The following is a 13,483-nucleotide window of genomic DNA, read 5'->3' on the forward strand; positions in this document are numbered from 1 at the left end:
CACTTCAATGTGCGAATTTAGTCTTAATTTCATACTTTTTCTTGTTGGCCTATTCTTAAAATGAACGCCACGTGTGTTCATGATAAACTAGTTTTTTCACCACTTTTCTCCGTATATCCTAAAAAAACTTAGCACATTCTATCCTTTGCGCACTATAAATAAGAACTAACTATGTATGATCTTAGATTTTCCCGGCGTATCAGTTGCAGAAAGGTTTCTCGGGTTTTCCACCGGTTGATGTCGTCCATGTCTCCCGACGTTTCGATCTGCGACTTGCTGATCATCCTCAGGGGATCTTCCGAATGCCGTTCTTCAAAAATTTTCAGTATATATACACTCCATCCGAGTTCAGGTGTAACCTGATTGGTTCACGCTTGTTGAGGTTTTCCCGCCATTTTTGTCGTATATAATAGACTTCATTATTGGTCTCCAAGCATTGCTGATTTGGAAACCAGTGTCCCTGTTGAAGTTGTTGCGGTTGACGCGGATCTGAATGGCTTCCTTGACAAGGCGGTCCCAGTAGCCATGTGCTCGGCATAGCAGTTTCGTCTCCTTCCATTGTATGGCATGATCTTCATTGATGCTATGCTCCGCCACTGCAGACTTTTCCGGTTGGGCCAGCCGTAAGTACCTCTGATGTTCCTTCGTTCTGGTTTCAATAGTCCGACTGGTCTCTCCAATGTATTTCTTTCCGCACTCGCATGGAATTTCGTAGACTCCTGGTGTCTTCAGTCCGAGGGGATCCTTTACTCTCACCAGTTGATCCCTGAGCTTTGGAGGTGGTAAATGAATTGTCTTAATATTGTATCTGCCTAGAATGCGTTGTATCTTTCCGGATATTGTGGAGACATAGGGAAGAAAGGCTTTTGCGGTCGGCTCTTCTTGCGGCTCTCTTATGCCGCCAATGGGCTTGTTAAAGGTCCTTTTTAGGGCCTCAGAAAGCCCCCTTTTTAGGGCCCCAGAAAGGCCCCTGAGGATGATCAGCAAGTCGCAGATCGAAACGTCGGGAGACATGGACGACATCAACCGGTGGAAAACCCGAGAAACCTTTCTGCAAAAGAACTAACTATATCTCCACATTGATCTACAAATGTGAACTGACTGCCTCGTTTCTTCTTCATAGAATATTTCTATCAACTGTTATGGCCATGGAAGCCCTGCTCATTGCCTTCATTCCTTTATAATTAAAGAATAAAGAATAAAGAAATATTTATTGTTCTTGGACCTTTATGGTCCACTAAGAACATACAAGGGCTTACATTCATATTAGAGCTCAGTGCACAGAAGAATAAGATACATGCAAAAAAAATAGAAAATAAATTGTAACAGAATATAGTGGCATATTGGTACAATTACATTTTTTCTTGTAATAGCATTTTAGTGAACATTAGATTTTTAAAAGACATCAGTGATTTTGCGGTTTTGATTGGTTCAGGAATACCATTCCATAGCCTTGACCCAACAACTGAAAATGAATTATCAAATGCAGTGGTTCGATGTTGAGGAACAATTAAAAAATCAGCTGATAATCTAGTTACAACATTGCGATATTTCTCTTTACTCTGAAAAAATTGCATAATGTATTCTGGCTGTTTGCAATTAAAAAGTTTGTATAAAAAAGAGGCAAGCATGTATTGCCTCCTTGTTTTTGCTTTAAGCCATTCTAATTTAGAGAAATAAGGGGATATATGTTCATCTTTTTTAAGATCATAAATGAACCTAACACACATATTTAATTGCCGTTGAATCAGGGTGTTAATCTTTTCGGTTAGGTCATTATATACAAGGCAGCAGTAATCAATATGGGGGAATATTAACGAGGATACAAGTTGCTTGCGTGTATGAGAGGGCATAAGGTTTTTATGAATTTTTAGCTGAAACAAGATCATGTTGATCTTATTGCTGATGGCTTTAACATGGTTTTGCCAAGACAAATTAGGCATCAATAAGACTCCAAGATTTTTAACGGAGTTGGCATATGATATTTCGGCATCACCAACAAAAATCTTGGGCAGAACATCAAAGTCGACATGTTTGAGTAGTTTTGAGGTACCAAATAACATAGATTTTGTTTTCCTAGGGTTAAGCACAAAGTTATTGTCTGCAGCCCATGAAGTGATGGCCTGAACGTCCTGATTTACTTTGGAAATTGCATCATTCAGCTCATACAAATGACAGTGAAAATAAATCTGTAGGTCGTCGGCATATAAGAGATATTTACAGTTTAGAATACACCTGGGTAGATCAAGGACATACAGGGAAAATAGGAGAGGACCAAGAACTGACCCTTGGGGGACCCCGCAATGGACAGTAGTCCATTGCGATGTATTCCCATTCGCGTCCTTGACTGCCTGTTGACGATCTTTTAGATAGGAGTAAAACCAGTTAAGTGAGGAACAGGAAAAATTAAGGTTTTTCAACTTGTGGAGAAGTTTGGCGTGATTAACAAGACCAAAAGCATTGGCGAAATCAAATAGTACCAGAATTGTAACCATCCGTTTATCAATTCCTTGACGTATATCATCCGTTAATTTGAGTAGCGCTGTTTGCGTAGAGAAGTTTTTCCGAAATCCAGATTGATATGGATCATGCAAGTTGCATTGGTCCAGATAATTCGTTACCTGCTGAAAAACAATTCTTTCTAAGCATTTAGAAAGAGAGCACAGAATAGAGATTGGCCGATAATCACTGGGAGAAGTTGGTTTTTTAACTTTTTGTATTGGTGTGATTAGTGAATATTTCCATACATTCGGAAATTCAGATGACGATAAGGAAAAATTATAGATATCAAGTATTACAGGTAGAAGTACAGTTGACGCGGCCTTTATAAATTTAACTGAGATTCCATCGACCCCAGTTGAGTTCGATTTAGAGAGAGATAACGTTTTACGTAGGTTGTGTGGGGTTACGTGTTGGAAGAAGAAATTTCTCTCGTTATAGGGTACAAGTGGATCAAGGTTAGAGAGACTGAATATGTCAGCAATGTTATTTGCCTCGAAGGTAAAGGCGGGAGTGAAGTGCTTGTTTAGATCATCGATAGATAATTCATGTAAGGGCTGCTTGTTTCGTCGCTGCACGAGTCCAAGACTTCTAAGTTCCCTCCAGACCTTGTTTGGTTCTGTCAAATTGGAGAAGGTGGTTGCATAATATTTTTTCTTGGCTTCCGTGACGAGATGCTTTACCTGATTACGCAAGACGATAAACTCAGTGTAAGCAGTCTGGCTTTTTGTTCGTGTGAAAATTCTACGTGAAATATCACGTTCCTTCATTTTTTGCTTAATGTCACTAGTCAGCCAGGGGGCTGAAGGCCGTCTAGGTGCGCATGTTCGCAGGGTGGCATGACAATTTATGCACTCTAAGAATTTCTGATTAAAGAGTTCTAATTTTGAATCAATGGACGAGGAGCTAAATATGTTGTTCCAGTCAAAGGTGAGCAGATCGCCCTGAAACTTTGCTGTATCGAAATTTTTAAGATCACGATAGAGAATTTTAGGTATAGGAAGACGAGGGGAATTGAATGAATAAGAGAGTAAAATTTTGTCATGTGCGGAGAGGAAAGGCACAGGGAATTGTGAGAATGAAGAGAGTTTTTCAGGGGAATCAACTATACAGAGATCAAGGAGAGTATGACTATGTTCTGTATGATGCGTGGGCTGCGTTGAGGCCAGATGAAGATTATAATTAAAAATGAAATTCCTGATGAAGGAAGAATGACAGCTGTCCCGTAGCAAATCGGCGTTAAAGTCACCTACAATTACAATGTTTTTATAGTTTGGACTAAAAGTTGTATATGCTTCTTCAATATCAGTCAAGGACCCAACATTTGGAGGTCTGTAAACAACAAATAGAAGAAGTTTAGAAAGGTTTATACCATGCACTTCAATAACTATGAACTCGGGTCGGCATTCATAGGTCGCGGAAGAGGTCGCCAGCACCGACGAACTCAGTCGATGATGAATGAAGGCACCAACCCCGCCACCGCCTTTCCCGATCCGATCATGTCTCAGCAAGTAATGTTCTCTAAGATCAACCATGCTATCAGGAATATTTGGTTTTAACCATGTTTCGGTTAAACAGATTATATCACTTACACAGGAAGAAAAATGAACCCGAAATTCGTCGATATGACACAGTAAAGATTGACAATTGACGAGGGAAATGTTGATTTCATTAGCAATTGGTAGGCCTGCGGGAAGAGAACAGGCTATGCTATTTTAAGCAGTCAAGGTCAGTTTCAACTAGGATAGAAAGGCGTTCACCACCATCATGGACCCGAGCAAACACACGGCCATTACGAATCCACACGTATTTGATTTTACCTTCTTTCTTAAGTCCCCTGGCCATTGCATATAGCTTTCGGTTTAAAGATGTCAAGGATTCATTAATGTAGACAGGAGGGTTGGTAGGGTTCTGGTCGGCGACGATGTCGTTGAGTTTCAGGTTCCGTTTTGTGCGTCTACCATTTAAAAATGCAGCAGCAGTGCTAGATCGTAGAAAACGGACAATAATAGGGGCAGGCCTAGGTGAAGGGTGAGAGGTTGCAGAACGGTTGGAACCACCCCTGTAGGCGTAATCGATTTCACTTGTATCCACTTTAATTCCCACAGCGATTCCAACTTGACAAATCAGGGCCCCAGCTACCTCCCCTTCGGAGTAAGGAATGCCGTGGATCTCAATTACGTTCCGGAGTTGCTCTTGCTCAACGCGATTAAGGCGAGCTTCCGTATCACTTAGTTGTTTCTTTAGGCTGATGTTTTCACTTAATAGGTGATTCAGGGAATCAGTTATTTTCACAAGGGAGGCATTGAGGAGCTCGAGAGACTTTGCTTGACCCCCGAACGACTCCTCCCAGCGAGATATTGATTTGCGAATTTCACTTTGATCCGACCGGATATCAGCAAGATTAGCAGAAAAATCTTTCAAGATATCACTCACACGATCAGGAGACAAACTGGAACTTGCGGACTCGTTCTCAGGAGCTTTTCTGATTTGCTCTCCATCGCTGCTACAGCCGATCTTAGCCCGACAAACGTCGCAATACCATGGTCTACGTTTGTCACTAAGCTCCTTAAATTCCACTTCAGGTATTGAAAGGCACAGTGGATGGTAATGGGCCTTACACTCACAGCAAGAGAGCGACTTCTGCTCGCGCTTGATCGATTTAACACATGCACTGCAGTTAGGCATTGCGTAGCACAGGAGAGAACCGGAGAGAACGATCCGAACCACACGAAGGCTGAGCTCGAACTGATAATTCACCAACACAATTGTATCAAATACTTATAACATTTTGTACATAAAGAGCACTTTTCAAAAAAGCATGCGGAAATTGTGCGTGGTTGTATGGTGGCAACAAACTAAGGTTTAAGGGGTCGGTGCACAGTACATAGGACGGCGTTGAAGGGTTAAGATTGACATTGAATGCTTTAAAAACATAAATCATGACACAAGAGGAACTTTTCAATTCTGTACCACTAGCATGCAAATATTGCCAGCAGTAGTAAAGTCTTTGCCGAGGGAGGGGAGGGGGTGGAGGGGAAGTCTCTAGTAAGTGGTGCGGGCCGTACCTCAGCGGCGCCGCGGTGCGGGGTAGCGCCCTTGGGGGTGGATTACATTACGACGGACAATATCTCGTAAACGCTTAGAGATTGGTCAAAACAAGCAAAAAATCGGCCCTAAGGGACTTTACTTTTACGTTTTACATAGAATTAGAACTTTTTCGGCCTCAAAAATCTCAATTGAGGGTCCTTAGTACTTAGGGCCCTTGGGGCACGGGTTGCCGTTATTTTAAAGTAACCAAATTTTAACAAGTGAATATGAACCTCATTTGAATCATTTTGAGACTAGGAAAACATAACTTTTCTCAATTCTGAAAAATAAGGGCCGGCCTAATGTACATATACATAATAGGTACCCCGCAAGCCGCCTATAAGGGTTGTGGCAGGGGGTGTTAGGGAATTAACCGTCTACGCATAAAAAAATGAAGTGCTCTCACGAAGTTGAGAGATTTATTAAGGTTCTTTATGGTTCGGGGAAAAAACGAATTCCCATATCTATCCGTTCGGAAAAACATCTCTCTTAATTTATCGCTTCTATCGGACCTGGAAATATAGTTTGGCTCTAATATTATGTTCTCCGTGTCGCTCTCGAAGATATCCATTCTCAATTGTTCAAGCAATCTAAGCCTAGTGCGCAGTCTGCGAGTCTCCAGCGGCTCCCAGCCTAATTCGCTTAACATCTGCGTAACGCTGTCTGTACGCCCGTAGCAGTTTTCGACGAAACGCGCAGCCTTCCATTGTATTTTATTCAGTTCGCGGATTAAGTCTCAAGATCAGTCGCAGGTTAAGGAACACGAGTGAGTCTCAGTTCTGTGATGAAATCAAGCGGAAAAATCAAATGCACTACATCAAATATCAAATTCATCTCGTTTGTTTTCTGTACCTAATACCTGTAGCTAACGGTGTATAGAAAAAAGAAATCACTTGTACCCCTTGTCTTCCAAACCACTCCAATGGAGTTGGTGGAGTGCCAGTTTTACACGCTCCACGGAATTTTCCATCTTGTAACATCATATATCGGGCGTTCAATCCGATTTTAACATTAGCAGGGGCTGTTTCGCGTTCATGCAATTAGTAGCATTAAGGCCGTTTTACACGGGGCACGTATATTCGTTTTGTAAAGCGGGTAATAGGGTGGTTTCCTATTATTTCTTTATTGCCTAAATTGAAAGATTATTCCTCCTGGAGTTCGCATTTCACGCTCTTAGATTTTTGAATGACGATATCTATTTTCCGCGATTAAACGAAAAGTGAAAAATTTCAAGCGCGCGAAAACGCGACGGCTAAGTAGGAATGATGGGAAAAGTCCGTTAGACATCATTCTGGTTCCCGCGAGGCTTGAGCGCTGATACGACACAGGCTGCTAGCAGGTAGCAGAGTAACCCGCTAGCAGGTAGCGCTTGGCTTAAATATGGATTATTACTACCTTATCAAACGAAGAAAACTTTCCGACCATAGACAGTTTTAATAAGTGATTATTAAGAGATGTTTCCCTGAGCTCTGTGACTCATGCATGCATTGGTAATCTCAGACGATGTAAAACTCCTATCTACTCGTACAGAAACTAGGTCTCTGTGATGCCAAGTGGCGTCGTATGGGCGCGAATCTGGTCTTTTTCAAAGTGGGTTAAAATTGGCCATTAGCATTCGTCTAAACTGGGATTTCTATAGCCAAATAATATTTGTATATTATGAATACACTAATGGTGTGTAAGGAATCGCAACCAATGCCTTTCGCTTTCTTTGATAAAGGAAACTACCCTATTGCTGGAACACATGCCAGAATGTGAGGGCGTGAGATGGAAAAATAGCCGCTGTTCTAATTTCGTTCATGCAATGTAATTCCACGCCATTTTAGAAATGGATGCGGTTCTAATCTGCGCAATTCCGTGCTCCGTGTAAAACGGCCTTTACACAATAAATTGTTAAGACTCGTTCGAGCAAGAATTATTATTAGGGAGGTTAGCTAATTTGTACCAAAAAAAACACGGCCCGCGCTTCGACTCCAACTGCCTGCTACATTGCTGACTGAATACTAGTGAGTCTACTGGTGACTGAGTAACCGCGTCAAGTAAGTGAGTGTGTTACTGAGTAAAAAGTGCATCTCCACCGTGCCATTATATAGGGAAGTGGAACCAGGATGTTTTTGTTACAGGGAAAGGGGAAAAGGAAGGTTATTCGTTCATTAAAGTGAAAAGGTGCGACTCCCGAGACATAGTTTTACATACCTGGCTATTCTGAGGCGTCACACAACACCATATTTATGCATATTTTGCAAATGGAAATCTTCCATTTCCGGATCACTACACAATCACGGCGCTGATGTCGACTTAAAGGTCAAGTGTAGCTACTGCACCACACTTAAGATTTGACTTATCCCTTAACCGGTGACGTGCGGTCCGAGAGACCGCTGCGTTTATAAGTTATGATGAATATTTTCAAAATTGTTATTTCAAAATATCTATAATCCTCGTGAGCGTCATAATGTTGTATAAAAAGGACATAGCACTCTTAAAATTTAGCGTACTTATTATTTATTTCTGAAAAGTTGAAACTGAATTTTAGTAGTGGTCTGTGAGACCTCACGTCACTAAATTGGAAATCCAATAAACGTAATGCTGGTGGAAATGATTCAAAAAGTTGTCAAAAACAATTCCTAATGATTTTTCAAGTTACAAATAACAGTTTTTACTGAAAAAGTTGGTTCGTATTTTGAATGCATAATATTGAATATAAGTTTTATAATAGTTGAGAAGTCAAAGAAACATTAAACTAAGGAATATTAATGACTCTGCAACGTTTTATGAATTTTTGTTTTACGAGCGTGATGCGCCCGCTCCCAGCGGGCTTCCCCCGCTCTTTTCAATGCAGGTCTACAGAGGGATAGGCGGCGTTTCTAATTTTAAAATGTAGAAAAAAAGGCAGGGTCTTATGTACAAATTTAATTGGAATGTTCATGTACAAATTGAGGTCAGAGGGCCTCTTTAAACATATTATTGGAAGTAATTACACTGTTAAACGCACATGATGACTCATACTTACGTATCAACAGGAGACTCGAATGTGGAATAAGCCGCATATTGATAAAAGTTATTTAAAGAATTCGAGATCTTGTTGCAAATGAAAAAATGTATCAGTTTGTGCGCCGTTAACGTCAGGAGTATTTACAGTTTTTTTTTTCTTTTTTTTAATTACTTAAAAACCAATTTTAGGAAACAGTAGCAATATTTAGGAAGTAAGATATGCCGTCGCATGGTCTCTGATAAATTATGTGTATTTTGGTACCTCATTTGTAGAGTTTGGTTGCGTATAAGTTGAGAAAAAGGTGTCTATGCAGTAGAAATAATATAGAAGATTGCGGTCTCCAGGACCGCACGTCACTGGTAGTGTAACAAGAATTGCACGTCACTGGTAAAGGGTTTAGTGAAGTCACTAAGTTAACTCCGTAGTGTCTACACAAGGCAAGATAGTGGGGTGCGTTCGGCGCCCGCCTTTGGCAGCGCACGCTCTAATCCGACAACACTGCTGCGCGCTTCCCGGGCGAGGAGTGCTCCGCGGTGCGTGACGATGACGAATAGGGAGGATTGGGGGGAAAGGGGGAGCAATTAGGGTGAGGGGAGGAGGGGGGCGAACGGACGCAGGAAGTAAAACTGAGCGACAGGTCACTCACTGCGTTAGAAGTGCCGCTCAAGGGAAGAGAAAGAGAGAGAGAGGGAAATGTTTATCATTGGAAAGGCGCGCGTCGCTTAGAAATTCCGTTCATAAACATTTTCAATTCCTTATTACTTTTTGCAAAGGTAGGAGATATATTTTTTATCAAGAATGCATTATTATTATTTTTTATTAGTTCATGCACTTTCTCAGCTGGTTATACCAGACGATAATATTCACCTATCCTTAGGGCAAATTAGGATTAGGCTCGGATGTTAAGGAAGAGAATTCACCCTATCCTACACTGTTCGATCGTGCCCAACCCAGGAATCTTCTCACGATCTGGCAGGCCTGTAGTGAAACAGCTTTTTACCCGAGGTTAATCAGTTGTTTTTTAATTCCCAGGTCTTCGACTTCTTTTTTGAATCTTTTAGGCAAGACTCCCTCCGCAGAGATTATTATTATTATTTATTCATTTATTAATAATACCTGGAAATATCAAAATATAAATTTTAATTCAAAGTAATGAATGAAATATCCACAAATATTTCATTTCGGACGTTTAATCAAACAATCGATTAGAAAACGTTTTCAATTTTGTTCAGTGCCCTGAGTGTGAATTACTTTTTTAAAACCTTCGCCATAGACTTGTAATGTTTTCAAGACATTTACATTTTATCGGTTTCAAAGTTAATATTTTCAAATTATAATATTTTTACTGAATATTATCTCAGGTGTGAAATTTCATTGCATCTAGAACTTCCACATGGCGGCGAAAAAACGAAGCACTACTTTGTCTCATGTGAATGTATGAGATGAACCGCGACAGATTTATAATTGGTATTAATCATAGCTGGTTGACAAAGGTGATGGCATAATGGATTATTATAATGAATTTGTCTAAAGAATACTTCGATTGATTTTGTAGATGAATTGCCTCTTTTGAAATTAATGTTAAGCTTATTTTTCGCAATGTCAAGTATATGCATGAGTAATGTCAATTATAAATAAGTTCTCAAGCTAATTTACATGTGGCAAAACGTTATCTTTACAAATTAACAGGACCCTCCAGTGTTTTGACGATCTACTTCTGGAAGCTGATGACAAAAGTCTGCTAATTCTTCAATGCTGCAGCACCTACCACATAAGCAATAACGAAAACGTGTGCGTGTGCCTGAGGTCCATTCCACATAACGGTGAAAGGATGCTTTCCTTGGTTTACGGAAATAAAAATGAAGGAGAGAATCTTTTGTCCGTTAATGAACGCCTTGGCGGGAGGGGACGTGGTCCAGAGCATCTTGGCGTGTGTGGAGCCGGCACGAGCGACTGGGCGGCGGAGGACACTAAGAGATCCCCTCACGCGTCGAAACAAATGAAAGTCTGTGCGGCGCATGAGTGATTCAGGGCACGCGATCTCTTCTTCTTCTTCTTGCCTCGCTCCCTCGGGATGCGCTCTCTGGCTTATTTGGACAAATACGACACGCCATCCTACACCGACTGCATGTGGAAATCAGTCCTACCCCCTCCCCCCCCCCCTTAGTCTTCTCGTCTCGCCCAACAAGTTGAGAGTCTCGAAGTGGCCGAGATGCAGAAGGCCGCACGAAATAACAAGGAGAGTCCGACAAGTTGTGAACGTAAAGAATTGAATAGGGTGGTATCCTATTATTTTTTTATTGTCTAAATCGAAAGATTATTACTCCTGGAGTACGCATTTCACGCTTTTAGACTTTTAAATGACGATATCTATTGCTAGCGATTAAATGAAAAGTGAACATTTTCAAACGCGCGAAAACGCGACGAAAGATCGTTAAAGATTTTGAGGAGAATTTTGGGTCAAAATTAGAGAATGGTACTTACCCAAGCATGGGAAGGTAATGTTCATAGCAAGCTGGAATTAATTATTTGTGTGAGTCGTGTATTGGCGTCGGAAATTAATTAGGAAGTCTCAGAGTGAAATAACGGACGAGAGGTTGGGATTGTGGTAAGGTTAACCCACGGAAGGAAGGAAGGCATGGCGGCGTGTTGAGTGTCGCGTGCCGTCACGTGACCCAAACGGAATCGGAGGAAATGCGCGCGCTCTTCTTTTGTCATTTGAGCGTCGGCGGACGTGCCTGCTGCCCCCTCTCGGAGGACGGCGGAGTGAGGTAGGGCGGGAACAGCAGCGTCTCCGACTCTAATGCCTCCCTCCCAACTGTATTGTGCTGTGCTCCGTGCCTTGTCCTCTTAAACAACCAACCCTCTTTCCAGATGTCCAAATAGGGTTTTGACCCCATGTTCACCTACCCCACCACGGAATTAAAAAAGTCTGTGCGTAATGAAGAAGATGCTTGAAGTGGTGGAAAAGTCCCTCAGATAAATTTATTTGGCTTTTCCGGCGTATATTAAGTCGAGTCGACTTTTCGGGGTTTCAACCGGATACAGATATTCATCTTCACCGACTCAACGTTTCGATGCTGAGTCGCATATCTTCATGGCTATCCCCGGACGAAGATATTTTCGGGGCAATTGTCGTCGGTTCGCCCGCGGGACAAAAATGCAAGAGCTGGTCATTGAAACGACGATTGTATAAATCACCTGAGAGCAATTCGATTCGGAAGATCTTTTGGTTGATGTAAAAATGTAAATCAGATATACTGAATAGTAATGTATAAAACCTTCACGAAAATTGCAGATACTATTACAGACTATGGGTACACTAGGTGGCGGATTTGTTTTTGGTTCAATTGTCAATGAGAAGAAGTTGCTTTTTTTATCAATTGTCCAGTGGAAATTCGAAAACCTTATTTGAAAAATACTGGAATAATTTTCGGTATAATAGAAAAATGTTCTTATTTCTGTCCAAAAGAGTTGTAAAAAAAACTCATGGTCCAACAAGCTACATATTTTGTAAATTTAATTCTGTAGAGTACTGAGTCTCTCCAGTATATCCCGTAAATAGTTACCTGAGTGCTAAAAATACCAGCATGAGAGCATAAAATATCGAAAAATATAATACTTTCTCGGATTTCCATATCATTTGTGAATAACTTTTATGCTCTCTCATTAGACATAAAGCCCAAGGAAGAGAGAGTTCACAGTTTAATGCTAGTGCTTTGTTTTTGATGTGGTCTTATAAATTTTACCCTTAACCAGTGACGTGCAATTCTTGTTACACTACCAGTGACGTGCGGTCTTGGAGACCGTAGTAAAACAAAAATTCGTAAAACGTTGCAAAGTCATTTTTATTGGTTAGTTTAACGTTTCTTTGACTTCTCAACTATTACAAAACTTATATTTAGTATTATACATTCCCAATAGAAACCAAATTTTTCAGTCAAAATTGTTATCTGAAACAGGATCTAAAAACTGATATCAAAAACACTTGAAATATTATTTTTACTATGGTACTTTTTTTAACAAACTACTTAATTATCCACGCTATGCAAAAAAATGTTTCCTTACAAATTTATAAGATTATTATTATTATTATTATTGAAAAATCACTAGGAATTGTTTTTGACAGCTTTTTTGATTCAATTCCACCAGCATTACGTGTATTGGTTTTTCCAATTTAGTGACGTGTGGTCTCATAGGCCACTACTAAAATTCAGTTTCAACTTTTTGGAAATAAGTAATAAGAATGTTAAATTTTAAGAGTGCTATGTCCTTATTATACAAAATTTTGACGCGCCCGAGGATTATAGATATTTTGAAATAGCAATTTGGAAAATATTCATAACTTTAGAAACGCAGCGGTCTCTCAGGCCGCACGTCACCGGTTAAGGATTAAATATAAAAAATCGAACAATGATTAATAAAATGTGGTATTTTTCATGAAATGTCACCGTCACTCCCACACTCTCGTGCAGTTTGAAGTTGGTTGCTTTGGTCGCCGGTGTTAGTGTTTATCTCGGCTGGTCACGCAACGCTCTGCCCTCTAGGGCAAACTCCTCTCGCGATGCGTCCTCTGCATCCCGGGTACGTGGTTCATTTAGGTATTCCAAATGCCCGCTCTTGCTCCCTCTCTGATTAAACCCGCGTCTCCACTTAGTTTTTGAGCGCTCGAGCCGGCAACCTTTAAATGGCTCGAGATGAGTTGAGCATACCACGCGTCCGGATCAGGTAAATGGGCTTACAGGGGGGAGGGGGGGTGCACGCGTGAGATGCTTACGAAGCACGCGTGAATGCGAGGGGGAATTGTGATGGCGTGTGGAGGGAGAAGGTTCTGGTGATAAACGAAGACGACGGATTTTGACGAATTTACAAAAATGATAACCTACTCTTAACATTTCTTCA

The 13,483-nt window shown here is 40.8% G+C and overlaps 1 protein-coding gene across 1 annotated transcript; it reads right to left on the reverse strand.

Annotated features, from left to right (window-relative positions):
• Positions 1 to 4,209: 4,209 nt before the first annotated feature.
• LOC124163064 lies at positions 4,210 to 5,187 on the reverse strand. The gene has a single exon (XM_046539850.1). The coding sequence runs from the start codon at positions 5,185 to 5,187 to the stop codon at positions 4,210 to 4,212; it is 978 nt and encodes a 325-aa protein (XP_046395806.1).
• Between the last annotated feature and the right edge of the window lie 8,296 nt (positions 5,188 to 13,483).

Source organism: Ischnura elegans, chromosome 7, assembly GCF_921293095.1.
Source record: "Ischnura elegans chromosome 7, ioIscEleg1.1, whole genome shotgun sequence".
Lineage (NCBI taxonomy): Eukaryota > Metazoa > Arthropoda > Insecta > Odonata > Coenagrionidae > Ischnura > Ischnura elegans.

Coding starts and splice junctions, on each gene's coding strand:
- LOC124163064 (XM_046539850.1), bottom strand. CDS start 5,187: ATGCCTAACTGCAGTGCATGTGTTAAATCGATCAAGCGCGAGCAGAAG.